Source organism: Anabas testudineus, chromosome 22, assembly GCF_900324465.2.
Source record: "Anabas testudineus chromosome 22, fAnaTes1.2, whole genome shotgun sequence".
NCBI lineage: Eukaryota > Metazoa > Chordata > Actinopteri > Anabantiformes > Anabantidae > Anabas > Anabas testudineus.
This window is the reverse complement of record NC_046630.1, coordinates 8,881,205-8,907,707: the sequence shown is the minus strand read 5'-3', so window position 1 is coordinate 8,907,707 and position 26,503 is coordinate 8,881,205. Positions and strand designations below refer to the sequence as shown.

Below are 26,503 nucleotides of genomic sequence, written 5' to 3'. Positions count from 1 at the left end.
TGTTTTTGTTTGTTTTTTTTTTTCAAAATAAAAGTCATAATGGCTTCTGCTGCTGATAAAATAAATGTGTTAACATTTAACAACAGTTCAACATTTACTCAAATACTGCACTTTGTACTTTATCAACTTTATGTTACTGTACCTCTACTTTAATGGACTCCAGTGTAGATGGATTTTAGCTTTTGATTCAGTGTGCATCCCACAATATTTGCTTTTTTTTTTTTAAATAACTACTTTTTATCGCTACAACTCTTTCTAAATAGGGCAAATTAAATGAATGTTGCTGCAACATTGTTATATATGAGGCACATGTGGATAGAAATCAGGACAATAATCTGGTTAAACCTGTATTCGTGTTATCAACAGAATCGGGTTTGCAGGTATGTTTAAAATGCTCTTCTTCGGGGAGTAGCACTTCTGTAGTCTACTTAGAAGTTAACTTGAGGAAAAATGGGATCTGTTTTTTGTAAGGAAGTGCAGTTAGCACTTACTTGACCGAGTTTGTGCACCTCCACCACCAGTTCCCCGGTTGACCGTCGGGGGGAACGGGAGAGTCGGATTGCCCGTCGTCCCATGGCCCGCTCCCCTCCGTGCGTAAGATCCGGCCTGGGGGAAAGGGATGAATGTTAATTTCAAAGATGGCGGCGGAGGGAGGAGGGAAGGAGATGAACGAAATTAAAACTCAGTTCACCACTCGGGAAGGCGTCTACAAACTCCTCACTCACTCCGAATACAGTCGTCCTAACAGGGTGCCTTTCAACTCGCAAGGCTCCAACCCCGTCAAGGTCTCCTTCGTGAACGTCAACGACCAGTCGGGCAACGGCGACAGGATCTGTTTCAATGTGGGCCGTGAGCTCTACTTCTACATTTACAAAGGCGTTAGAAAGGTAGCGTGCTAACGCGGCTATTGCCAGCGTAAACTCCTGCTCCCGCTCCTCCAGATTCATCCCCGTGGTTTGAGCTGTCGCTTCAGGCAGGTGTTGTGTGCATTGGATAACTCTGGCAGGTGCCTGACTAGCTGACAGCTAGTTAGCTTGAAGCTACGAGGAAGCTAGCCCACTGGTTAGCTAGCCAACGCAACTGGCTAATGATAGCAACCGAGCTGCTAGCTACTTTGAGGCCAGCGTCTAAATTCAGTTTCTACTTTTTCCCCGTCTGTTTTAGTTTTACTGGTTGGTGCGGTTTGTGAAATCGGATAACGATCACTGTGGTAAAGTTGACCTTTTAGTTTAGTTTGAGTTGTCAGGGTTGACATTGCTGCTATAACGGTTCTAGTTCGTAATAACAGTGACACTTTGCCACCCTTAAACACCAGTCGACGCCCTCGGACTGACAGGTGTGGGAAAACCACAAAGATGCACGTTTATCATTTGTGTCTAGAAAGCTAACTCCTACTTTAATTTAGTTAATAGTACTCAACTCCCAGCTTGTTTCTGGGCACGGACAAAGTCCTGATGAAACATGCCTGAGTTGCTCTGTTTGCAGGGAAATGCTAACATTAGGTAAGACAGTACTTGGTTTCTGGACTTGTCCACATCACTGAATCCTCCACCTCAAATTATATCTTTATATATGTTTTATCTGTAAGTACTGTTATATATCATGTTTATATTGTTGAAATATTGTTTCAGTAATTCTTTGTGGTTGTTTGACACATGGTATAATGTTGTAGTTGGGCAGCAGTAGACTGGCTGAAGGTGGAACTACCAGAAATTAGAGAGATTTCAGAGTCTGTAGTACAAAATGTGTAATTAATACTAATCTTGTTAGTCTTGCCAGTCTTTGACACAAAATGCAAAATGTCAAGTTATTATGGGACAAGAAAAAGAGGCACATGTTAAGTTTGAGTATACCTATACATAACACAAGATTGTTCCCAATACATCATGTTATTGCTTATTTGTCCCATTCCTAAGATGCAGCTGAAATATTGCAAAATTAATTTCCTTAATGTACTTGGCTGAAGCTCATGCATGTCTACAGGCTGAGGCAACAACATTGCAAATTACATTATGCTGTGAATTACACTTAGCAGTTGATAAAACTAGAGACTATTTATTTTGTGTATGGGCATATTAATAATGCTTTTCTTCACCACTGTTGACACAGGGCTATGGTGTACCATTACTGGTGTTAATATCAATCATCAAAGCATTGTCTATGGCACATGCATGCCTACATAACTATACCTAACCACCTTATTGAACTTTATGTTATAATTTGTCATTCTGAAGCAAGACAGGAGCTCTTAAAGTGACTTCAAATAGTAGTGGAGGAACCACTGAGTTGTCATCTTACACTCAAAAGAATTTTCCATTCTACCTGAAGTGTAAACTGTAAATCATTAACAGGTGGAACTGTGATTAAACTGGTTATCTACAGTAAACGCCTAGGGTGTTCGCTTCATAGTATAATATTCTGTTTTCTTCCTAGTATAACCATACTGTGCGTTACACAGTATGATTGCTAACATCTACTCACTCGTTTGTTGGTGTTTAAGAAGATGTGCAGAAAGAAAAATATAACTGCACACTCAGCTTCATTGGTTTCACCAACAGTAGCCTTTGTCTACACACTTCATGTATGTTCATCCTTTCTCCCACCAGGCTGCTGACCTGAGCAAGCCCATAGACAAGCGTATCTACAAGGGAACGCAGCCCACCTGTCATGATTTCAACCACCTTACAGCTACAGCAGAGACTGTGTCCTTGCTGGTGGGTTTCTCAGCAGGACAGGTACAGCTCATTGACCCCATCAAAAAGGAGACGAGCAAGCTTTTCAATGAGGAGGTAAGTCTCTGAAAAACACAGGGTAGATTACTGAGAGCAGGTAGTGGGTGCTGGTCAATAGAGATTATTTTTTGTTTCATCTTATCCAGTCCCGATTTTCTACATTTTCCTGCCTTTAATACAGCACTCCAAATTATATATCACAACTTTCAGAATGTTTGGATATCCACTTCTTGCTGCTACTGAACTGATATTGTTTTTCTTTCTCCCTCTTTCTTCCTGACAGAGACTAATAGACAAATCGAGAGTAACATGCTTGAAATGGGTGCCAGGCTCTGAGAGCTTGTTTCTAGTGTCTCATGCCAGTGGGAATATGTACCTGTACAACGTGGAGCATACTTGTGGCACAACAGCACCACACTACCAGCTGCTCAAACAGGGAGAGAACTACTCTGTACACACTTGTAAGAGTAAATCAACTCGGAACCCTCTACTTAAATGGACAGTGGGTGAGGGCGCTCTGAATGAGTTTGCCTTCTCTCCTGATGGGAAGTTCCTAGCCTGTGTAAGTCAAGACGGCTTCCTGCGGGTGTTCAACTTTGACGCTGTTGAACTTCATGGCACAATGAAGAGCTACTTTGGTGGCTTGTTGTGTGTGTGCTGGAGTCCTGATGGGAAGTATATAGTTGCAGGTGGAGAGGACGATCTAGTGACTGTGTGGTCGTTTTTGGACTGCAGAGTCATCGCACGAGGTCATGGGCACAAGTCATGGGTGAGTGTGGTGGCATTTGACCATTACACCACCAGTGTGGAGGAAAGTGATCCAATGGAGTTCAGTGGCAGTGATGAGGACTTCCAGGATCAGATGATCAACTTTGGACGAGACCGTGCCAACAGCACGCAGTCTCGACTCTCGAAGCGCAACTCCACAGACAGCCGGCCTGTTAGTGTGACATACCGGTTTGGCTCAGTGGGCCAGGACACTCAGCTGTGCCTATGGGACCTCACTGAGGACATCCTTTTCCCCCATCTTCCGCTTTCACGGACACGGACACACACTAACGTGATGAATGCTACAAGCCCCCCTGCGGGTGCTACAATAATCACTAACACCTCTAGTAACACTGCTAATGGAAACAACAGTGGTGCCAATACTCCTGGCATTAACTCCCTCTCCACCACATTACCGCGCTCCAACAGCCTACCCCATTCAGCTGGCACCACAGCAACAGCAAATAATACTAACAAGGCTAGCAGTGGTGGTGGTGGAATCGGCAGTGGTATTATGGACAGTGCCATCGCTACAGGTGTGAGTAAGTTTGCAACACTGTCACTCCATGATCGTAAGGAGCGCCACCATGAGAAGGACCACAAACGCAACCACAGCATGGGTCATATCAGCAGTAAGAGCAGTGACAAGCTCAACCTGCTGACAAAAACCAAAACGGACCCCGCTAAGACTCTGGGCACTCTGCTGTGCCCGCGCATGGAGGATGTGCCCCTCCTTGAGCCCCTCATCTGTAAAAAGATAGCACACGAGAGACTGACTGTACTCATATTTTTAGAGGACTGTTTAGTGACTGCTTGTCAGGAGGGATTTATTTGCACATGGGCGAGGCCAGGCAAAGTGGTAAGTTCTTTTTAATGTAGGAAATGTGGAGGAAGTAGTAATATTGCCCGTCTTTAGCTGTCTTAACATCAGCTGTGCCCCGTAATAAAAAATACATATTCTGAAAGCATAAAAAAATACATTTTTGGGGGGAATATAATTTGTAGCTTATAACAGGCAGGCACGTAACACACCAGCTTTTGTTTATTGTACCTGTTTTGAAATGGGCAGTTGATGGTGATTAGTATTACTATTATTATATTATTATAATCATTCTGATAAAGGTTTTCTTTGTAGACCTGCAAGTAGAATGAAGATGTTATTCCATTCTAAATATGTTCATTGTGTCATCATAATCATTTCACAGTACATAGCAACATAGTCAAGAAGTCATCTACATATACTACACTCACATTTCAGCTTTAATGCAAATGGATCTGTATTTGCCCAAAGGATATCTGCAGTCTCTCACATGCTACAGAGTCATGTGTTTACACTCTTTTGTCTGTGTTTTGAAAGAGATGCCTCATAGTCTGCGTTTTAAACAAAACTCTGAAGGCTAGTAAGTTAAGCAAGGCCGTTACTTTTAACCAGAGTCAGACATTAACAGGGTCTTGGAGCGAAATGCCCTTGAAATAGCAGAAGTAAATATGAGAACACAAGCATTACCATAGCATTAGGGTGTACAGTACAGTTTTTGGGATGCCGTCATTTGGCTGTTTTTACTTTGTCAAACAATATTGTGTGGGACTGTTTGGTCAATATAGGTGATTTGTGTGATTTTCCAACTTAAAGTTTTGTTTCTGATGTGCTCTTGGTATGAAAAAGCAAAGAAATTGAAATACTTTCATAGGGTCAAGGATTAAAGTACATAATAGCAGAAATCTAAGTATTGACTGTTAAGTTAGTTTACCCTGAAAATGCCTTTGAAATACATTTTAGGAGGTTTGAAAAAGATGAGTAGATAAGTAAGTTTGGTCCTGTACATTAGAAGTGCCTTGATAAAGTCAACCTCTCTAAGACAGCGCTGGTATCACTCTGTACATACAACATCCACTTTGACTGATGTACACAGCCTTTTCATCATATGCAGCAGACGTCATATGGAAAGACGAGACTACTCGCTGTATTTTTATGAGCTATTTGTTGCGTGATTTTTTTTTTTTTAATTTTATTTAATCTATTAATTTTTTTGCTACAATATGTGAACTTTCCCAATGCAAATCTCCTTGTTTTCCTTTTTTCAGGGTTTATTGTCATCCCAAAACCAAGCCAGCTCTCCCAGTGGAACAGTAGTATAGCCACAATATTTCTGCTGCTAAAGAACCCTGCAACCCAGAGTCTGATGCTGCTCTTCACCCTGCAAGCATTGCAAGTTTTCCTTTTCATTTATACCCCTACCCCCTCCTGATTTTGTTAATGGCTTTTCTGTTGTTATTGTTCATCACTCACTTGACCCAGGGGAGGAATGAAGCGAGAAAAGGTGTGGTGCAATTGTGGACTATTGCACTAATGTTCTGTTGTTGTTCTATGGAGTTTTAACATATTTTAAACTTTTTAAAAAAATCTTTGTTTAATGCCCGTTCTCGTCAGACTGTTTCCCCTCCAGAATTACTTGGCTTGGCTTTGTTAGATGCAAACCAGACAACTGTGGCTTGAGATTAAAGGGATAGTTAATTTAATTTTTATAAGCTGTGCGTACCCCTCTTTTTTCCTACTTTTTGTTACCTTGTTGTGCAGCCCAGTTGTGCCTCAGGGTTTCTCCCCAAAGTATGAATTTTGAATCGACTATCCTTTTATGACCAAGTACGGAAGCATCTGAAATTTTTGCATCCATCCGCATTCACCCACTTCTGTCTTTTCTTGAGTAGAATCTTCCCATCAATAACTTTGCACTGATTTTGTTAGTTATTTTGTTTGTTTTTATAACTACTCTAATGGAACAAAAAAAAAAAAAAAGAGGGTTGAGGACTGCCTTGTTGCACTCGGCTTTAACATCCTCAGTCTTGAAATCTGAATCTACAAAGCTGGATGCTGCAATCATAGTCTTTTTAAATAAAAAAAATGTTTGCACTTAAATTAGTTTGTTAGAAGAAATGGCTTTACATTTTTTGGGTGTGCTCAGAACTCACATATGGCTAATACAGTAGGTGAAGAAAATGATAAAAAACTATTAAAACCTTTATCTATTGAGCATTTATTTTAATATTATTTCAGATTCAAATCTGCTCTGTATCATAATGTGTATATTGTAATTAACTGATTTGATGGGGGCCTAAGCAAACTACCATTATTCCAGTGGAAGTTTTGTCATTGATAGTTATATTTCTAAAGCCTAAAGTATACATATTAATAATATTAAAATAATCTTGAATACACTGTTTACTGTTCTTTTTTTTCTTCACTCGTGTGTTTTCTCTTCTGCATAACAAAACTGATGGTGTAAAAACTGCCTACGATGTCCAAATGTACACGCTGCATGGAAGGGCCTAAAACACTCGATTTAGGCTCTTTTAATGCCCCATTCACAAAAGATTGGGAAGCAAAGACATGACATATTTATTTTTGTATGACAACCAACACCATGGCATGAAGAGTTCAGTGACCTACACACTTGGAAGAAAGCTGCTGAAGCACATTTGTTTGGAGTGGATAACATGTTTAAAAAAAAAAAAAAGTGATTCTCATTGGTTGTTAACATTTTGAGTATTTTGTATTCGTAATGCAGGTTAATGACGTTACACAAATCATATTTAAATGTTTTACTCTTATGAATCACATAAGATGGAAAGTGAGACGCTTTTAATGAGCTGACAGCTCTGAATAGAAATGGTGAGTCCTCAGGCGAGGGGATATGAAGATACCTCACAGGCTATATTCTACATACAGTATTTTCACAGTTTGTAATCTTTCAGTGTCTGACTGTATATAAACAGGTGTCCACATGCAAAACGGATCTAAAAGAATGTTGGTTTTTTGTTATCCATTAATTTTGCAGCCTTCACTGGGCTGTTTATTTAATTTAAAGTTGGTCACGATATCTACCTTTATATTATTTCTCTGATAGGAATTTAGTGGCTCAGAATGATCGTGAAGCATTTGATGTAAATGTTTTTGCGGTTTACCTTAGTACAGGAAGACTTCTCAAATGACGTGTTCCCATGGAACTGACACAGCTTTTGGAAGGAGACAATCATTTGTGTGACAAAGTGCCTATAAAAAGTATCCCATCATGCTCTTGTAGTTTTTCTATGGTTTATTGCTTTACAACTCTGAATCACAGCTGATTAATTAAATCAACTTGGTGTAACGGAAGATTTCCAACTTTAGTTGGCTTTAAGACTGATTATTGACAGGATTGAGGTCTGGACTATAACTTGGCTCCTCCAGGTTGTTATACAGTGTATTAAAGCCCTGTCTTTAGAAATGTAAATCTTTTCTGTGTTGTCTTGTGGACATGATCAGGTTTTCCTCCAGGATTCTCCTGTGTTTTGCTTTTATTTTAGTGCATGAAAACTTTTCTTCTGTACTTCCCCTGTGTCAACAGTTTTCTTTATTACTTGTAATTCAAAGTTGTAAAGGCCCAAGGGGTGTGACTACTTCCTAAAGGCACCATATTATTTTCATGTTCCTTACTAATGGTTTCTCAACAGCTGTTCACTTGTCATCTTATTGCTTAGCTTGTGCACTGTGATAGGCTCAGATTAAGTACATATCTAAACTATTGTAAACATGTAATACCTGACCAAGTCAAGTAAAACTGAGGTCGTAACTAAAACTACACGCCCAGTCCAATATAATAGGAATATGAGATTACATTGTGTTGGGGTCACATTAAATTCTAAGATTACAGCCAGCGTTAAACTGTTACAGCAGACACCATTGGTAAGATGACAGGCTTTGCGGTCTTCATTGCATTTTTTTTTTTCTACAAACAAGTTTGTGTTGTTTTACAGATTTCAACATCAAGCTTGTCCAAACATTGTCCTCTCAACAATCTGTGTTGCAGTACAGATTCATCCTGTTTTAAGAAGGAATTTCAAATCAAACATTGATGTGTTTTGGCTTTCAGTAGCCTCCATGTTTCCTATCCAGAGGTGGCATATAGTAGGTCTTAAAAGCTGTGCGGTGTGACTCATCCCGGGGCTGTGGAGAGAGGAAATGCAGCATGAATGTCAAATCAAAGCCCTTAATGAAAGCACTGCTAAAGCACTTGTTTGACTATATAATTTGAATTAGTCTCTTTATATATTAATGCAACATAGTAAAATATATTTAAAACAAACCTGTCAGCTATGTATAACTTAATGTCTGCGGTATCATTGATAGATCCCAGATTAATGACTCAATGACTCTGAAATGTGTCTACTGTCTTTGCAGCGTTGTGTGTTTACCTTTGCCAACCGTGACTGGCACTTTTTTGACGCAATGGCTGGCAGTGTGCCTCGGTGAGTCATGGTGAATGCAGGCACAGTGGACACTGGGAAGGAGATCTGAGGCCCTGGTACGACCATGTTTAGCTTGGGCAGCTCTGTGGGATAATGAGGGATGTTCCGTCTGATAACGGGCTCTGCTACATGCTTCATGTTGTGCTGAGGGGGGGATAATTGAATAAATCAGATAGGACCAGTTCATATTGTTCATATTGTTTAAACTCATAGGCTATTATGTTTAAGTTGATTTTAACAGGGCTAAATTTGGCCACTAGATTGTAAACCTACACTCATTAAAGGTGTTTGTCTTGTATGTCTTCCCCTCAGCTGTTTGCCAAGTTTGGTTGGACGCCAGATGTGCTCTAAGGAGCTCTGCATCCCACTACTGCAGCCTACTCCATCCATAGTCCCGGAAACTCTGTGAAGAGTGTCGGCTTTCTTCTCTGCCAGCCTGGAGGGAGGAAAAATAGATTAGAAATAAGACAATATTATTATTAACATTGAAGTTGAAATTTGTCTTATTTATTCATTTAGTGATTCCGCATATGAACATTGCCAACTATTAGTTCGATTTGGAAAGCAGTTCTGTTTCTTATTTAAGAGCTTAACCTGATTTCTCTGAAGTATGTGTGCCGCAGGGCCGTTTCTGCAGTGATGCGTTCATCTGGGTCGTAGGCGAGCATCTGATAGAGCAGTGACAGAGCCGGGGCGGGGCAGTTGGGAACTAAACGTGAGATACCTGTGCCTTTCTTAGGGGGAAAATTGAAATGCATCGCCCGAGACCTGCCGGACATTAAGACACCGTGAGAATGATTGTTTTTTAGTGCATACAAGTTAGATATTCAGATGTGCTCACAGAACAAGGTGACAAATTGTTCATATGTTTTATTGTATTTGAGAGGAAAACGTACTGCTTGAACTTTTGGAGGACACTCTGATCTGGTGTCCCTAACACGTCATGAATCTTGGCAACCTGGTCCAACTCATTGGTTCCAGGAAAGAGAGGATTTAAGCTGCAACACACGGGTAAATATTCTATAATCTGACCACAACAAAACAGTTTACATAACTTTGGCTCGCATTACACTACTATTTGAATAGTACAGCTGAAATGTTCCATATCCTACAGACATACCTCATGATCTCAAAGAAGACACAACCAGCACTCCAGATGTCCATCTTCAAGCTGTAATATCCATCAGTGAGGAGACACTCTGGAGCTCTGTACCACCGTGTGGAGATGTACTCAGTGTGCGGGGGCTTGGAGTACACACTCCGACATGAGCCAAAGTCTCCAAGCTTCAGAACATTTTGCTGCAAGTTGTACACAATACTTTTTCAAAAATGTGCATAACACAAAATCAGATGATCACTGATACAGTTCTTTAAAGAACATTTATGATAAGCTTGAATCTCACTTTGATGAGAATGTTCTCTGGCTTCACATCTCGGTGAAAGATCCCACAGCTGTAAAAGAAGAATAGGGGAAAAAACTATTATTATTGTACAATTTTTATTGTATTGTATTTGTTATATTTTCATAACTACCTGTGCATGTGTTCAAGTGACTTGCAAAGCTGGTACATGTACTGTTTTAATGTATGTTCAGGCAGCGGAGTTTGTCTTCCTGCAATGAATGAAGAACGGGTATCAATTCACCCTAATCTTTGTATGAGGCCTACACCTACCCCTTCGTAAAGATTATATGGACTTGAACACTGGACTTGATTATATTTGCATTACCTTGTATAAATTCATAGATGTTCATCTCCATCAGCTCACAAATCAAAGATACTGTTCCAGTTTCCTTGTCACTGAAACAGTGAATTAAATTAAATAGACAAGCCACATTAAACAACCCTAAAGCACTACAATAACTTGAAGACAGGTCCAGTACTCACAAAATCAATTCATGGAGCTGGATGATATTTGCATGTGGGCTCAATCTCTTCATTGCCTGGACTTCCCGTAGGTTGTTAGCCTGCTCCAGACTTGACAACAAAGAACAGATGGCATTTGCAGAGTTTGCACTATATGCTGACAAAATCATCCAGTTAAAAAGTGGCTAAATGGGTACATTGATTTTCCAGAGCCATATATTTAACAGTGTAAATGGATGGTGTCATATTCAATGTTAACAACCAGTGTGCTGACAACTCATATTTCAAACACTGATGATTGTTGATACCTCTTAACTACAAGGTCATGGGCAGAATAAGATGACAGTAGCATAGGGGTTGTCAAGCTGCTGACTCAGGTTTCAAAGGTTCATACATAAGTAACTAAAATATGAGAAAACTGCATTGTGTGCACGGGACAACTCGGTGCTGCTGAACACATACCTGTTAATTGTCTGCTTCATGGTTTTACATGCATAGAACTTCCCGTCTTTCAGGCTCTGAGTTTTAACCACATCTGAAAATGTGCCCTCCCCGATTTTCTTGATTATTTTGTAGCCTGCAAAACAATTCAAAAACAAAGAACATTTTGCTACTGTGTAACATTACATGAATATCAGTTGATATTAAAAACCGGAACACATCCATAGGAGAAGCCCATTTTATTTTGGATCGACTTTCATTTAATAGCTAATGATTACTTACTTAATATTGACATATTGATTATTTTCATGATTAATCATATGATCTATGAAATGTAAGAACATAATAAAAATGTCTATTTTCTAATCCTCTTAGCTGTACACTTATTTAACAAAAGTAAATCTGATGAAATCATTTCTTCGTAGGGCTGCCTAATTATATTTACTTATTATTTTATTGGCTAAATAAAGAGAAGTACATCTATTTATATATTAGAGATATAAGATAATATTTAAGTCATATGCAGGGTTTTTTTTTTTAAACATTTAGTGGCCAAAATATCCAAATGACTCCTGTGGCTTTGCAAGAAATAGTGAATGTTTGGCCTTTTCACTAGTTTTGCTTGACATTTGAAGCAATAAGTTGATCCTAAACAGAGCTGGTTGACCAGATATTCCTTCTATATTATTATTATTGCCAGACATCAGCACTGATTGCAGGAAACAACCAGTTCACTTATTGTGTCACATTCGTAGTTATGCCAATGTCAATGTCACTACTTTCGCAACCTAAACTGCTTAAAACTGTGGCAAAATGCCAAAATAAAACACATTTTACGCTTAGGCACAAGAAACTAACTAATGCTAGTCTTAAATATTACAGGAGCTAGAAAGAAAGTGCTTTGAGAGAGAAACCCCGTGAAAAGCCACGACCGCCTGTCAGACCTGTCATCACTCCGCTCATCCTTTAGCTAACACGCAACTTACGATGCATTCCTTTTAGGTCTTAGCCGCCACATGTAACGCGATTATCCATAATGTCCGCACTGTACATTTCGACGTGAACTTTAAGAAGGCAAGTTATTTCACGCAGCGGGGGCGTCAAAAGGACACTAAACACGCTTGTTACGGGGGCTAGCTTAGCCCCGCTAGCCAGCTCTGTTAGCTGACCGTCGCCTTGGTAACGGAGCACGCCGTCACCCTCCGCTCTGACCTGAGGAGGATCCTGGAAACTCCGGATCAATGTCTGACTCCATCACTGCCGCCAGGCTGCCAAACTCAACATAGACATAATTAAAAGCAACAGCGCAGCCTAATAAGCCTTGCCATGTATGAAAGAAATCCAGTCATGCAGATTTTTTCGCTGCAGGCCCAGATATTTGACGCGACCGTGCCTTCCCCTTATAATTACCTTTCCTCCAGAGGTGAGTGGTGACCATTAGCTCCGATGTCTTCTCGTTAAGCTGCGGGTTGTTGTTCTGCGTGTCCACAACATTTCCCCTGTTGTTCCAGTCGGGGTTGGGTGGTGTTTTGCATGCATTGCGAAGGCTTGCCCTGTTTTTCACGCCAATAAGCCAGTTTGAGTAGTGCATCATTAGTGCACATTGGCTGCTAAAGTGTCTACCATGAGTTTAACAATACCTTAAAGCAATTCCTGCAAAGCACAGTTGCACAGCTGCTGATCCACTGCATTCATGTCATAGCATAACGTTACCAGGCACCAGTGCATCCCATACACAGTCAATGTATTCCATTCTTTCGCCTTTCGTAGTGTGTGTGAAAGGCGTGGACCTGCGCTTTTGGCTCCACGTCGGCTTCCGTAAAATATGTCAAATGTGCGCATGCTCGACACAGCAACAGGTCTTCTTGCTGTTTTTGCACGAGAAATGTGAACGTTTCCACTCATTGTTTACTTTTCTTTTACCAGTGATAGCCAGCTTTTAAGTCACAATGAAAACAAGATTCACCACTGTGGATATCAGGGCAGTTATTGCCGAAATCAACGCCAAGTAGGTGATATTTGCTGTTGTCTAGCTGAGTTGCTAACTTATGTTAGCCAGTGCTGGCTGTGCTAACCGTCGTTGTTGTGGATATGTTAGAGGTGGTAATCAGCCATTCATGCATGTGTCTTCTTTTTCCACAGCTACATTGGCATGAGAGTAAACAACGTGTATGATATCGACAACAAGACTTATCTGATCCGGCTGCAAAAGTAAGAACAGTGTGAGAACCTGCATCCCAAAGTTTGCTGGAATGGCGTTTTATAGCACATGAACCTCGTTCCTTCTTGACAAGTTACATAAAGTGGTGATACGATCAAAATCACTTGAGGACATATACTGAATATCTATTGTTATTTTAGGCCTGACAGCAAAGCGATTCTTCTGATTGAGTCTGGGACCCGTATCCACTCTACAGACTTTGAATGGCCCAAGAACATGATGCCTTCAGGTTTTGCAATGAAAGTGAGAATGTCTTGTTGGTATCTTTGTTGTAATTCAGATTTTACCAAAACCTATATTACAGTTTATTGTGGTGAACAGTAAATACATATGTGATATTGGATTTATATTGTAGAAGTCAGAGTCAGTGTGAACACGTCTCACTTTTTAATATCCCAACTCTCTTCAGCAGATGATTATTTGCATATTTATGGATTATTGTGAAGAAGTTCAGTGTTTTCTTTTTTTCTTTCCTCAATAGTGTCGGAAACACCTAAAGACACGGCGACTGACCCAGGTTAAACAGCTGGGGATTGACAGGATTGTCGACATCCAGTTTGGTTCAGACGAGGCTGCCTACCACTTGATTGTTGAACTTTATGACAGGGTGAGAATGTCACACTTGCAGATGTTTCATTTGTGATGCTATTCTGCATATATGTCAATGTTTAGGTCTGTCCCATTTTCAGGGTAACATCATTCTTACAGACCACGAGTATACAATTTTGAATCTGCTGCGGTTTCGCACAGCAGAGGCAGAAGATGTGAAGATTGCTGTGAGAGAGCGGTACCCTGTGGAGAGTGCCCGACCCCCTGAACCTCTCATTAGTTTAGAGCGGTAACCACATTTTTACGTGTTTTAGCTATTTGTGTACCAACATGCATTATAATCAAAATAGCACATATGATTGCTATGTTTGTGTAAACTTATTCTCTCTTATTGCTGTAGGCTTATTGAAATTCTCAGCAAAGCACCAGATGGTGAGCAAGTGAAAAGGGTCCTGAATCCACATCTTCGTAAGTAGTTTTTCAACAATAGGCACATGTTTATGATCTTTTATAATGTAAAAAGATCTAAACCATGTTGTGTCTATTCTCATCTTCAGCATATGGAGCCACTCTGATAGAACACAGTTTGATAGAAGCAGGACTGCCGGGCTCTGTCAAAGTTGACAGCCAAGTTGATGCTGCCCAAGGTAGAGTAGAGCAACTGGAGAAGCGTTGCTGATGAAATGATGATTTTGGTTTTGGTTTAGTTAAATGATAGTTATAAGATAAATAAATATTTGGTTTGTCTGTCTTTCTCAGTTGCACCTACAATCCTGGAAGCCATGCAGATTGCAGAAACATACATGGAAAAAACAGAGAACTTCAGTGACAAAGTATGAGATCTTTATTTGGGGGGCAGTGTTTTGAATCCTGTTAGGCAGTTGTTATATTTACGGACTCTGTGTTGTTTAATTCAAGGGTTACATCATTCAGAAGAGTGAGAAGAAGCCAATCTTAACACCCGGCAAACCCAGTGAGGAACTGCTCACGTATGTCTGGTTTTATTTAATGTGAAGTTTATCTGTGTTTTTTACCTGATTATTTTTTTATATTTTATCATGTCTACTTACAGATATGATGAATTTCATCCATTCCTCTTTGCCCAGCATGCAAAGAGCCCTTATTTGGAGTTTGAAACCTTTGACAAGGTGAATTTAATCATTTGGGAAAAACTATAGATCCTTCTCTGTTACGATGTGAACTCAAGAATGTAATATGAATCTAATGTGATGCTCTCACTCAGGCAGTGGATGAGTTCTTTTCTAAGATGGAGAGTCAGAGGATCGACATGAAAGCTTTGCAGCAGGAGAAACAGGCTCTAAAGAAGTTAGAAAATGTGAAGAAGGACCATGAGCAGAGGCTGGAAGCCTTACACCAAGCACAGGTCAGCAGGTTTTGTTCTTTAAGAATTTATAAGACAATAAGCAACTTTTGGAAATAAAGAAATGAAATGTGAAATCTACTGTGCTCTGCTCAGCCCTTCAGGTAGTAATCAATAGGAAGCTGCAGAACATAATGAACTTTCTCTAATACATTAGAAAGAAAAACAACCTTTGCTGAAACTACCTTATCTTATGTGTGGCAGGAGGTGGACAGAATTAAAGGTGAACTTGTGGAGATGAACTTGCCTGTGGTAGAGAGGGCTCTGCAGGTGGTGCGCAGTGCATTGGCCAATCAGGTGGACTGGACTGAGATCGGCATTATTGTGAAGGAAGCCCAGGCTGCTGGAGACCCTGTGGCGTGCGCCATTAAGGAGCTGAAGCTACAGACCAACCACATCACCATGCTTTTAAAGTGAGACCATCACTGATGTGTACGATTCAGTGCAGTGGATCACATTTTTTAATAATGCCCAGCACTTCTTACACTCGTGTGTTGTTTTTCTCTCTAGGAATCCATATATTACTGAGGAAGACGAGGAAGAGGAAGAGGGAGAGAAAAAAAATATTCCTGAGGAAAAAGGGAAGAAAAACAAAAACAAAGGACAAAACAAGAAGCCTCAAAGAAATAAGCCCATGCTGGTGGATGTGGATCTCGGCCTGTCAGCTTATGCCAATGCCAAAAAGTAGGTTTACATGTAAGCATTTATACACAGAATTCTATATGATAACGGATGATTCACCTTATTGTTGTGCTTTTGTTCAGATATTATGACCACAAACGCAGCGCTGAGAAGAAGGAACAGAAAACCATTGAGGCAGCAGATAAGGTGAGAAGCTCTTTTTAAATGTGCAGACACACAAGAAAGTTTGTCCATATGCAAACTCAGGAGTCATTGCATTTTAAAAGTTATATTAACAGTGTATTGTATGAATCATGGAAACATTTAATGTTTGTTCCTAAGCCATGAGGATTTGTACTTTGCTGTTAACACACCTTTCAATTGTACATCATTCTAGGCTATGAAATCTGCAGAGAAAAAAACTCAGCAAACACTAAAAGAGGTCCAGACAGTGACCACTATTCAGAAGGCCAGGAAGGTCTACTGGTGAGACACTCTTTACCACATTGCGTGCACATATCCAGATTGTTTGGATTCAGTATGTTTTATTGCACATCTTTTTTCACTCATGGCAGGTTTGAAAAGTTCCTGTGGTTCATCAGCTCAGAGAATTATCTCGTCATTGCAGGAAGGGACCAGCAGCAGAACGAGATGATCGTCAAACGCTACCTCCGGGCTGGTAATGACAAGAATTACACTCGCAATTACTTCAGAAAATAAATAACATTAAAAGCAAGCTGGTTTATTTAATCACGTGTACCTTTACTTTGTCAGGGGACATCTATGTTCACGCTGACCTCCACGGAGCAACCAGTTGTGTCATCAAAAACCCCTCAGGTATATCTGCACACCCGGCTTTCAATCTCTCTGCTGGTGGATGCTCAGTTTCACCTTTGAAATAAACTTTTCTGCTTCTCTCCACACTCTTTATTTCAGGTGATCCCATCCCTCCGCGCACTCTGACAGAGGCTGGCACTATGGCTGTGTGCTACAGTGCGGCCTGGGATGCCAAGATCATCACCAGCGCCTGGTGGGTCCATCACCATCAGGTGAGGAATGAGTGTTTGGCAACTCAATTGGAACCTTGAGCAACTAAATAAGAAATAAGCTGTGTGTGCCTCCTCTCTCTTTTCAATTTTGCATTGTGATTATTTAATATTTTCTAGCTCGCAGTCTTAATTCTTCTTGTCTTGTTAAAAAATGACTAGATGGAGCAGAAGAAGGAAAATCTGACCGAAATGTTATTCATGTTATATCTATTATTTATGTTTAGGTGTCCAAGACGGCTCCCACTGGAGAATATCTGACCACTGGAAGTTTTATGATCAGAGGTGTGAAACACTCAATTTTAAAGTATATGAGTCTCGTTAGGTTTCAGAACAGAATGTAAAGTAAAACTTGATAATAGATATATGAGGATGTCATATCGCTGACTTAACGTTTTGTTTTATCTCTCTCCAGGAAAGAAAAATTTCCTGCCGCCTTCTTACTTGATTATGGGCTTTGGATTCCTCTTCAAGGTAAATGCCACAATGAGCTGTGAATATATTTTAACTGTCCATCATTCTCTAACAATAAAACGTTTGGTTCGTGTTCAGGTAGATGACCAGAGTGTGTTCCGGCACAAAGGGGAGCGAAAAGTGAAGACTGTGGAGGAAGACATGGAGGAGGTTACATCCAGAACTGCTGAGCTGTTAGAGGAGGGAGAGGAGCTGATGGGTGGGACACCAGAAGATCTGCATCTTTAACTGCATTTGTTTTTAATTACCGTATTCAAGTGTTGTAAGTGACTGTGTTGCCCTTGCAGGTGATGACAGCAGTAATGAAGAACAGGGTGATGAAGACGGAGAAAAGATGGAGATGCCAAGGAAGATAAAAAAGGAAAATAGTGCGAGCGGAGAACTGGACACAGTTCCTGAGGAGCCTGCAGCAGACACGGGCGAGGTGTCGTCAGAGACGAGCAACTTGGAGGGAGAAGATGGTAGAGAGGAAGACGGCGGGAAGAGAGATGAGAGTGAAGACTTCAGCTTTCCTGATACCACAATCTCTCTCACTCATTTGCAGTCCAGCAGGTAATGTCACTACTGCTGCCCAGTGCACGGCTAATCTAATAGTTCTGTCATTAGACAGATCAATAAACTTAAATTGTGTCTCCTTATTTCTAGGAATACTCAGAACCCTGGTTTCAAAAAGGAAACAACCACTCAGGTAAGTAGTTAACATGGACTTTAGCCATGTTTATCTTAGTGTCTTCTTGAAAATCTTTTCTAATTGATTCATTCACTTGTCTGTAGGCTGATGTAGACTCAGTGGGGAAGAAACACATGACTGCCAAGCAGAGACGGTGAGTGAATGGAACAAACATGGCACCATGACAATATTCAGCATCACTTCCACCAATGAGCCTTCTGGAGGTAGTGCTCAGACATCAGTTTAAGATGAAAAAGAGGACGAATCTTTTTTTACCTTAACAAACGGATAAAGATGGTTTCATAAAACCTTTATAGAAGCACCGAACCTGCAAACAAGCGTGCGCGGTCCTTGTAAGTTATTTCTCTGGTGTTTTTTGTTTTGGCCCTTAGAGAAGAGAAGAAGAAGAAACAGAAACTGGATAGTTGTGACACTGAGGAGAAGACTCCACCAGAAGAAGTGCCATCTGGTGGATCCGTTGTTGATCAGGGGTCCAAAAGTGCAGGAGGCCCCTCCCAGCAGCCACTGAAGAGAGGCCAAAAGGTAAGATTTCATGTAGATTACTGATTAGTTCTTATTAGAGATAAATACAAAAATTTGCAGAATGGTCAGGTTTATGATCTAATACAGTAGATAAATGCTGCTCACGCATGTTTTTCTCCTGTTGTCACTACAGAACAAACTGAAGAAGATCAAAGAGAAGTACAAAGACCAGGATGAAGAGGACAGGGAGCTCATGATGCAGCTGCTTGGGGCGAGGGTGAATAGAACCGACTCCTCAACCCGTCGACATGCAGCCAGTTGCAATGATGCCACACTCATGTTTATATTGTTGCAGTTTGACTGTACGCTACTCTCAATATTAACACATAGAAATACTGCTTTTCTCCATTAGTCAGCTGGCTCCACTAAGGACGAGAAGGAAAAAGGAAAGAAAGGAAAGAAGGGAAAGGGTAAAGACGAACCTGTCAGGAAACAGCCCCCACAGAAACAACCTCAGAAACCTGCAGCAAGGAAACCAGAGCCGGCTGGAGGAGGGGAGGGAGAGGAGGAGGGGGGTCCTGCTGAACAGGAGGACAAGGTAGATGAAAACACAAGTCTCTGAAATGTAGTTTTTGGCCGGTGACATTAAATTTACCAGCCAAGAATGTGTTTATCTTTTTGTATATGCAATATGTAATTTACATTGCAACAAATCAAACAGTAAAACTGTTTTTCTTCTCCTCCAGGAAGATGATGCCGACCAGGACAACCCTGGAGCAGAGGTAGGTTCCCCAAATCAATGTTTTAAAATCAATATGAAAAACTTGATATCTTTTTCAGGCACTCAGTTTTAACCCATCAGTGAGCTTACCGCTCCCTTTAGGTAACTTTAACGCTTTAATTTGTTGTCGTGTTAGGAAGCGGAGAATCTGCTCACCTCTCTGACAGGACAACCTCACGCTGAAGATGTGCTGTTGTTTGCTGTGCCAGTCTGCGCTCCATATACCGCTCTTTCCAATTACAAGTATGTGCAACACAGCATCTCACTCACTCTCAACATTTCTGTGTAAACGTTCAGTGCCCAGGCTAATGAGCATTTGTTTATACAGACACAAAGTCAAACTGACACCAGGTTCTCAAAAGAAGGGAAAAGGTAAGAATTGTGATTGATTGTAATATTCAATAATCCATTAACTGCTGTGTTTGACAGATGTTTAAGTTGAAAGTTTTTTTTGTGTTGCTTCCAGCTGCACGCACTGCAGTTTTCAGCTTTATGAAAGCCAAAGAGGCCTCAACCAGAGAAAAAGACTTGTTCCGCAGCGTCAAGGTAATGAATTTAACTCCACTTTAGTAACATGCACTGCTATTCAGAAGTGGAGTCACTTAGAAATGTTTTTGAAAGAAAATCAGATTTTAAAACATTAAATAGATCTGAAATTCAGTGCAGGCACAATTACAGATGGCTATTATAGCTGGAAACAGCTGTTTTGTTTTTTGTAATTGACGTACAGAAGCTCATTGTCAGCAAACATTTGTCTTGTCCAATGACGATGACATTGTTTGCTAATGCAAATGTTTTATTTTAAGGGGCTGACTGGTAGAAAACCAGTTTACAATTAGCACAGCTGAAAACATGCATGTTTCTATGGAAAACAAGGACATTTCTACATGACCCCACATTTTTGTGCTGTAGTATAAATTTCAGTTCTAGTGTTAAACCAGTACATCGGTAGATAGAAACCTCTTACGTTGCTGATTTATACCGTACATCAGACAAAAAAAAGGCATATCACTTGGGGCTCTTGGTAATTGCATTTTATTATCAATTTGTCAGATTAATTCAACCCTAAATTGAGTTTTATTGACAATAGAATTTGTTCCATCTGACATCCTGTGTTGCAGGACACGGATCTATCCAGAAACATGCCAGGAAAAGTTAAAGTGTCCGCTCCAAATCTGCTGGCTGCCAAGAAGAAGTGAAATGCAGGTGAATATGCACCTGGCAAGAACGTCACTTTCATTTCAGTGGGACTGAATCCAACTTTTCAAACATGCAGGGTTACAGACGAAGCTCTTACCATTAATACAGTGTCCATATTGAATAATGTTATTTTAAACACTGTTTGTTGACCAACAACTTGTTTAAATGAAAACATGTAAATGAAAATGTAAATTTTTTCCAAAGTTGAATAACAGAACACAATCAATGGTTTGTTTATTCTTTGAGTACAAATGAACAGTGATCTACCATAAAAACACAGAGGGAACATTGTGCAAACCAGGCAAATACGAAGCCCTACCGACATGAGGCATTTCAGTGCAACGAGGCTCAACATCCAATACACTCGCAGTATTTTAAGTTATCGATTAAATAAAAATTCCATTGCTACAGGCGCCAATCCGGACCATTTAAAGGCTTTAAAAGCCTCCATCGGTACCACACAAATGTATAAATAACTGTATATACAAATTAAAAGAAAAACACTTCTGCTTTATGTCACGCAAGACTATGTTCTCTGAAGGTACAGTAGTGTTAGGTGCGAGAAATTAAGATTGTACCAAATGTTGAAGCGCCGAGTTTCCTGCACTGTAAAAGCAAACCTGTTTGTGCCTTGCATGGTCATATTTAAAGACACAGAAAATGCCCCGATCAACCACAACATGCTTTTAATGTTGTAGTGGACAGGGGGCTTCTGGAGGAAATTCAGGTGTCCCCTGCTACTTTATACTCTCTAGGCTCAAAACACAATGCAATTTTTCAGTTTTTTTCCGTGGTCTTGAAAATCAGAAACATGGGAATGAAAGAGTTTTTCTATCCATATTTTAAAGTAAGTTGGAATTTTGTACTATTTAGATTAGTATTAAAAGCAGAGTCTAATAAAGATGTCGCCTCTCTAGCAGTACTGCACCATATCAGTATTTATTGAAAGCTGACAAAAAAAAGCTATCTTTATAAACTGTCCTTATTTTTCTTTTATTATTTGTTTGATGTCCAGAAAACCACATTAACATGTTTCAGCTTTTCAGAAGGAAATGACCTGAAAATTCATGCTGAGCAAAGAAGGTTTAACTAAGTAGTGTGGGACTTGCTCTTTCATTCTCTCCCCATTAACACAAGAAAAAGGATCACCTGTGAGCCTTAGTTTGCTAGTCAGGACCCATTTCCAACAAATCCACAAATGCTTAAAGGTGTCCGCACACATTCACCTAATCTCTTCCATACATACATACATGTCCTCCTGTAACACACTGGTGGCTTCCTCTTGGCCTAGGAGCCCAGCGTGTTGACATGTGCCATTCTCTGTTTGAGGCTGTGCAGGAGATGTTTAGGCAGGCAGTCCCAGTAAGCAGACAAACGCTCCCTGTGATGCAGAATGGCTTCCATACAGAACCTGGGAAGTGAGGACAAGCACACGTGAGCAAAAGATAATGAGAGAAGAGAAACATTTCAGTATCGGGTGCTAAACACGGCACACACTCACCGAACTAGTGTTTTGGGCTGAACGTTGAAAATCAATAGCTCGTTGCTGTGAGCCTGTCAAGTAATTAAAAAAAAAAAAAAAATCATAAAAGATTTCAATGTGGGCAAAAGTTAGGCTATATACAATGTAGAGGAATTGCAGCTTACAGCTCTTTGATGAGAAAGCAGGTTGTTGGCGCACCCTCCAAACACAAACACCTCCCCATCAGGACCAGAGCAAGCTGTGTGCCACAGCCTGAAACATACAAGCACAACTGTTCTAAAAACAGACTGTCAAGCATTCCTTAACAGTCTCAAAAACACACAACCAAACAAGAGAATTACCTGGGGCTCCCTGTGTGGTTGTGTTTGAATGGCTTCCATTCATTTCTACTAACGGAGTACAACCAGGCATCACCTGAAAAACAGATCAGAGCGTCTCTTTGAGCCCTGTGGTCATTTTGAGGACGTCACACCGTGTTGAATTTGTGTTAATTCATGCCATGTTGTGAGAATCGCACAGCCTTTCTAAGGACAAGTTGAAGGGAATGTTTTAAGTTAGTCTTTTCTCTGTCGTGATTGCCATGGGTCAGTGTTTCTGCACTGAGAACTGCAACCTGGGTCATACCCTCATCCAGGGGGAAAATCAGACTAAAAATGGAATACACATTTTCCCCCCCAATCATGTAATAAATAAATTGGAGATATGGAAGTCATCTGACTGTACTCTCACAGTATGCAAGACTGGGAATTTACAGATCTTGCACCCAGCCAATGGAAAACAGTTCGTATGCTTAGGGATTTAAAAATTCCAAACTTAATGGAAGTGTATGCACTCAGTTCAAAACAAGATCAGTTTTTTGTGACTTTGTAATTCAGTTTTGGCCTGCCAAGTTACACAGATCTGTTACAGTTATCAGTTTGCCAATTACTGTTACTTGGTATTACAATTTAATGCTCCCTGTTACCGTCCCTTTCCTTTCTCTCTCTCCTTCATCAGCTTTAAATGACTGAAACCACTTTTCATCCAAAAACAAAACAAAAGGTAGCAGGTAACCCATGGTAAGCACCATAGCAGGGACACGTTAACAGAGAGCATACTTCACAACATGGCGACCCCACGCACCCAACGTGCACCTCAGTGTAATGTGAATTAATTCTCTATTTGTTACTCAAGTTCAAGTGTTGCACTCACTCAGTGTCTCTCTTTCTGTGGTGAAACCTCCAAATAGAAAGATGTGGTCAGGTGACACAGGCGTAAAGGAGTGCCAAGACCGGCCCACAGGACCCTGCTGGGGAACGCTCCTACAACGAAACAGAGAGTCAGAGCAAAAATGAAAGTCAAAGTAGTGTCGGCATGTTCAGATGGTGGGAAAACAACGGAATGCATGGGGAACATTTAATAAAAGCCAGAGCACATGAAGGTCATTGTGACTCATTCAACATCCAGTCCTGATATTAAGATGCTTTTAAACCTTCTTTTGGTTTATGAATAATCATCCCGGATTATTCTAAGGTAAGAGTTATGTAAATGAAAGAGCTTACATTTCATGCCACTCCCATGTGTCCAGGTCAATATAATACAGGTCATTTAGTCTGTAGTTCTGTCATCCAAAAGAGAAGGGAGTTGGTGTTAGAGATGCACTAATTATAATTTCAAGACCATCTTTATGACATTTCATACTTTTATTTTGTCCTTACCTTGTATCTTCCCCCAAATACATAGCCTCTGTTACCAACAGTGGCACAGGCATGGGCTGCTCTGGGAGATGGAGTGTTCCCCTACATCAGGCCGCACCAACAGAGAGAAAATGATTAATGTCAAACATTTTTCTCTTCTACTGTTTATTTAAGTATGTCAGTTATTTCTAACTCTGGCTAGCCCATGGTAAAGCCAGACAATGGATTAAAAAGGGCAAAGCGGCGTGAGCATGTGTTTACCGTGGTGTTGGGCTGGCTCCATGTCGATGTCTCCAGGTCCAGGATATGGATGTGATTATTCCAGCCTCGCCCAGGGCTGTCCAACTGCAGAAGCAAAAACGAGCACAGGGGGATCCATTCACATTTTAAATCATAACCCTGCCACAGCCTTCACAGATGAAAGAAATGAACCATAATATAAATAGTGTCTTGATATAAAAAAAGAAATGACATTTTTCTACATTAGTTTGAATTTAATTTTGAAATGCATACAAATTAAACCATGAATCACTTATGATCTCGGAAGAGGGTTTTTTGTTTACAGACCATGATAGAAGGTGTTTCATCATATTCAAAGGTTCCTTGATGAGGTCCCTGTGGAGCATAACCATAGCCCCCAAAGTAGATAAGTCTGCAAATATCAAACAAAATACAATTAGAGATCTGTGAATCCCCTTAAGAATTTATTATGGTGCGTGATGATTCGAAATGCAATTCTTTATGACCATATTATGGATATTCTGAAGCTTGTTAGACCTCTAACACAATACACTGACTGTCATTCAATACACAGGAAAATCCCATTCAAGTTAATTTACACTGTGGCAAAAAGACATTTTGTTGCAGATTGTTCCACTGAATTTCAGTTGATACTAATAAATATTTCCTTACACAACAGTGTAAAGAATTCATTTACTGTGTAATAATTATCCATGCAAGTAAACCACAAAAGTGTAAGAAAGTTTTGGATTGTGGGAGTATATTTATCAATAAAGAGCCGCTTGCCAGGAATTATTAGCCTGCTGCAAATTTACCAAGGAAACTGAGCCAATATCTAGGGCTGGAAATTCTTCACTAATCATCAAAGCTCATGAGGAAAAAAAAAATCCTGTACCTATTCTTCTGAACCCAGCACCCCAGCTTATCCTTTGAGGATGGAGGGAGACCTTTGAGATCCCCAATTTCCTCCCAGCTGAGGTTGGAAGCTCTCAGGGATAGTCTGTAGATCTGTAAAGCGAAGTAAAATATACAGGATCTCTGAATGATGATCAGCATGAATTGCAGGTTGACATGCCTCAAGACCTGATGCCTTGAGGAATGCTTGACTATTCAGAATAACAGAATGTTTGGAAATGGGCTTCAATATATTGGCAATCATACTGTACCTTGTCTGTGTTACCCCTGGTGTAATGACCTCCAAATAAGTAGAGGACTCCATCAACACACACTCCACAACTGCCTGACATGGATGTCTGCAGGCTACCTCCAGCTATATGCTTGGTCCTGCGAAAAATCAATAATAAAAATAAATAAATAAATAGATATACTGTGTGTGTGTTTATATATATATATATATATATATATATATATATATATATATAAATAAAATGTGTGCATGAATAAAGAAAATTGGTGTTGATGACATTGTCAACATGCAATTTAGAGGCTATTACCATATTCCTGATTCCATATTGTACGTCCAGATCTCATTTCTCGGCAGATACAAATCAAAGAATCCGTGGTTTTGTGCATTCTTGTAAAGAGGAGGATAAGATTTGGTTTAAACTGACATGGAGACTGTAGGAGAAATACACCGTCATGTTTTAAGACACTGCTGTATACGTACCTTATATCCTCCCCACACATACATGATGTTTCTGTCGACCACTGCTATGTGGCCACTGCGCTCAGCTGGTGTATCCAGCTCAAAATCAGATGCTACTGAAACTAAGACCTGTTCATCATCCTCCACCTCGTCATCTTCTTCGTCCTCATCCATATCGTCATTCACCATCCAAGCAAACAGTCTCTCATCTTCGTCTCTGTCTGAGTCATTGTCATCCTCTCCGGGGGGCTGATCTCCAACGTCTTCCTCCATATCTGCCATTCTTTCTGCCATGACAACCTCTCCTGACTCCTATCAGCACAAGAAGGAGAAATCGAGTAGATTAGTGCTGATAGCATTATTGGATGAACTCATTAGTTTTTTTTACAGTAATCAGAAAATAAGACCAAACACAACAGAAAACACTGGATGCCGCAAAATGACAAACTATCAGCAACAGTGTAAACAAACAACACTATACAAGCTGTCCAGTTTTGTCTAGACCCACACCATCAACCTTTGGTCTCTTTGTTAAGGTTATTTTAGACATTCAGAGCAGTGGACCAGAAAACGTTGTGTATCTGCCAGTATTGTTGCTGCTGACCTACTTTACCAACCCTAACGAATAAGGTAACAAAACCAACGTTAGCTGTTAGCTTAGTTTTTGTTTCTAAGAGGAAACCCAACTAAAGTCACCAAGCTAGCGACCGTTAACGTTGACTATCGTAGTTAGTGACAGAGCGCTTGGGAAATTGTAAAACAATCCCGCGTTTCAGACAAGACAAATGTTTTGTTGATATCGACGTTACCTACTTGCAACCCTGCAACTTTGTGTGAAATGTGTGGCCACCTGTCGTTACATTACCTTGTCACACGTTTGTTTTCCTGCAGCTTTCAGAAGCGATCCGCCATTAATGTGAGGTCATCACAAGCATTCTGGGGGCACGACCGGAACACCGGAAGTTGCCGACGTCTTAAAC

The 26,503-nt window shown here is 40.4% G+C and overlaps 4 protein-coding genes across 9 annotated transcripts; 2 read left to right on the top strand and 2 right to left on the bottom strand.

The window, feature by feature from the left end:
* The first annotated feature begins 600 nt into the window (after positions 1-600).
* wdr20a (WD repeat domain 20a) lies at positions 601-6,716 on the top strand. Of its 2 annotated transcripts, none has more exons than XM_026339776.2 (4): positions 601-887; positions 2,607-2,789; positions 3,016-4,359; positions 5,586-6,716. In XM_026339776.2, the coding sequence occupies exons 1-4, from the start codon at positions 624-626 to the stop codon at positions 5,637-5,639; spliced, it is 1,845 nt and encodes a 614-aa protein (XP_026195561.1). In that variant the 5' UTR covers positions 601-623; the 3' UTR covers positions 5,640-6,716. The 2 variants fall into 2 exon arrangements, with proteins under 2 accessions (XP_026195561.1, XP_026195562.1); XM_026339777.2 differs by lacking the exon at positions 601-887 and adding an exon at positions 894-1,502.
* Positions 6,717-7,574: 858 nt separating this feature from the next.
* On the bottom strand, positions 7,575-12,845 carry LOC113147772 (MAPK/MAK/MRK overlapping kinase). Of its 3 annotated transcripts, XM_026338995.1 has the most exons (13): positions 12,733-12,845; positions 12,503-12,645; positions 11,114-11,228; positions 10,673-10,762; positions 10,515-10,585; positions 10,320-10,398; positions 10,190-10,238; positions 9,907-10,085; positions 9,683-9,784; positions 9,381-9,554; positions 9,060-9,222; positions 8,733-8,930; positions 7,575-8,484 (listed from the first exon to the last, which is right to left on the bottom strand). In XM_026338995.1, the coding sequence occupies exons 2-13, from the start codon at positions 12,528-12,530 to the stop codon at positions 8,407-8,409; spliced, it is 1,326 nt and encodes a 441-aa protein (XP_026194780.1). In that variant the 5' UTR covers positions 12,531-12,645; positions 12,733-12,845; the 3' UTR covers positions 7,575-8,406. The 3 variants fall into 3 exon arrangements, with proteins under 3 accessions (XP_026194780.1, XP_026194779.1, XP_026194781.1); XM_026338994.1 differs by having other exon boundaries at positions 12,503-12,845; XM_026338996.1 differs by lacking the exons at positions 12,503-12,645; positions 12,733-12,845 and adding an exon at positions 12,079-12,332.
* Positions 12,846-12,931: 86 nt separating this feature from the next.
* On the top strand, positions 12,932-23,314 carry LOC113148250 (nuclear export mediator factor Nemf). Of its 2 annotated transcripts, XM_026339870.1 has the most exons (33): positions 12,932-13,100; positions 13,235-13,303; positions 13,454-13,556; positions 13,795-13,920; positions 14,003-14,151; positions 14,263-14,330; positions 14,420-14,509; positions 14,622-14,695; positions 14,781-14,851; positions 14,935-15,010; positions 15,106-15,246; positions 15,448-15,656; positions 15,754-15,927; positions 16,008-16,071; positions 16,262-16,350; positions 16,440-16,543; positions 16,639-16,701; positions 16,801-16,913; positions 17,138-17,195; positions 17,326-17,384; positions 17,463-17,583; positions 17,672-17,936; positions 18,030-18,072; positions 18,159-18,208; positions 18,447-18,597; positions 18,731-18,814; positions 18,950-19,135; positions 19,284-19,319; positions 19,455-19,561; positions 19,647-19,690; positions 19,785-19,864; positions 20,440-20,524; positions 23,230-23,314. In XM_026339870.1, the coding sequence occupies exons 1-32, from the start codon at positions 13,042-13,044 to the stop codon at positions 20,515-20,517; spliced, it is 3,204 nt and encodes a 1,067-aa protein (XP_026195655.1). In that variant the 5' UTR covers positions 12,932-13,041; the 3' UTR covers positions 20,518-20,524; positions 23,230-23,314. The 2 variants fall into 2 exon arrangements, with proteins under 2 accessions (XP_026195655.1, XP_026195654.1); XM_026339869.1 differs by lacking the exon at positions 23,230-23,314 and having other exon boundaries at positions 20,440-20,744.
* klhdc2 (kelch domain containing 2) lies at positions 20,736-26,462 on the bottom strand. 2 transcript variants are annotated; one of them, XM_026339871.1, is made up of 14 exons: positions 26,389-26,462; positions 25,545-25,835; positions 25,372-25,451; positions 25,084-25,201; positions 24,813-24,925; positions 24,245-24,329; positions 23,939-24,022; positions 23,699-23,779; positions 23,543-23,601; positions 23,193-23,302; positions 22,343-22,415; positions 22,166-22,253; positions 22,020-22,072; positions 20,736-21,929 (listed from the first exon to the last, which is right to left on the bottom strand). In XM_026339871.1, exons 2-14 carry the CDS (start codon positions 25,815-25,817, stop codon positions 21,806-21,808), a joined length of 1,341 nt encoding a protein of 446 aa, XP_026195656.1. In that variant the 5' UTR covers positions 25,818-25,835; positions 26,389-26,462; the 3' UTR covers positions 20,736-21,805. The 2 variants fall into 2 exon arrangements, with proteins under 2 accessions (XP_026195656.1, XP_026195657.1); XM_026339872.1 differs by lacking the exon at positions 26,389-26,462 and adding an exon at positions 26,337-26,376.
* Between the last annotated feature and the right edge of the window lie 41 nt (positions 26,463-26,503).

Excerpts from the sequence above, each read along its gene's own strand:
- LOC113147772 (XM_026338994.1), bottom strand. The coding sequence starts at position 12,686 with ATGATGCACTACTCAAACTGGCTTATTGGCGTGAAAAACAGGGCAAGC. Across the intron at positions 10,763-11,113 it reads ATGAAGCAGACAATTAACAG|TCTGGAGCAGGCTAACAACC; the intron begins GTATGTGTTCAG and ends TTTGTTGTCAAG. Across the intron at positions 8,931-9,059 it reads GACAAACACCTTTAATGAGT|CACAACATGAAGCATGTAGC; the intron begins GTAGGTTTACAA and ends TCCCCCCCTCAG.
- wdr20a (XM_026339776.2), top strand. The coding sequence starts at position 624 with ATGTTAATTTCAAAGATGGCGGCGGAGGGAGGAGGGAAGGAGATGAAC. Across the intron at positions 888-2,606 it reads TTTACAAAGGCGTTAGAAAG|GCTGCTGACCTGAGCAAGCC; the intron begins GTAGCGTGCTAA and ends TTCTCCCACCAG. Across the intron at positions 2,790-3,015 it reads GCAAGCTTTTCAATGAGGAG|AGACTAATAGACAAATCGAG; the intron begins GTAAGTCTCTGA and ends TCTTCCTGACAG.
- klhdc2 (XM_026339871.1), bottom strand. The coding sequence starts at position 25,817 with ATGGCAGAAAGAATGGCAGATATGGAGGAAGACGTTGGAGATCAGCCC. Across the intron at positions 24,926-25,083 it reads CCAGGGGTAACACAGACAAG|ATCTACAGACTATCCCTGAG; the intron begins GTACAGTATGAT and ends TTCGCTTTACAG. Across the intron at positions 24,023-24,244 it reads ATGAAACACCTTCTATCATG|TTGGACAGCCCTGGGCGAGG; the intron begins GTCTGTAAACAA and ends TTGCTTCTGCAG.
- LOC113148250 (XM_026339870.1), top strand. The coding sequence starts at position 13,042 with ATGAAAACAAGATTCACCACTGTGGATATCAGGGCAGTTATTGCCGAA. Across the intron at positions 16,702-16,800 it reads TGTCATCAAAAACCCCTCAG|GTGATCCCATCCCTCCGCGC; the intron begins GTATATCTGCAC and ends TCTTTATTTCAG. Across the intron at positions 17,385-17,462 it reads GCTTTGGATTCCTCTTCAAG|GTAGATGACCAGAGTGTGTT; the intron begins GTAAATGCCACA and ends GTTCGTGTTCAG.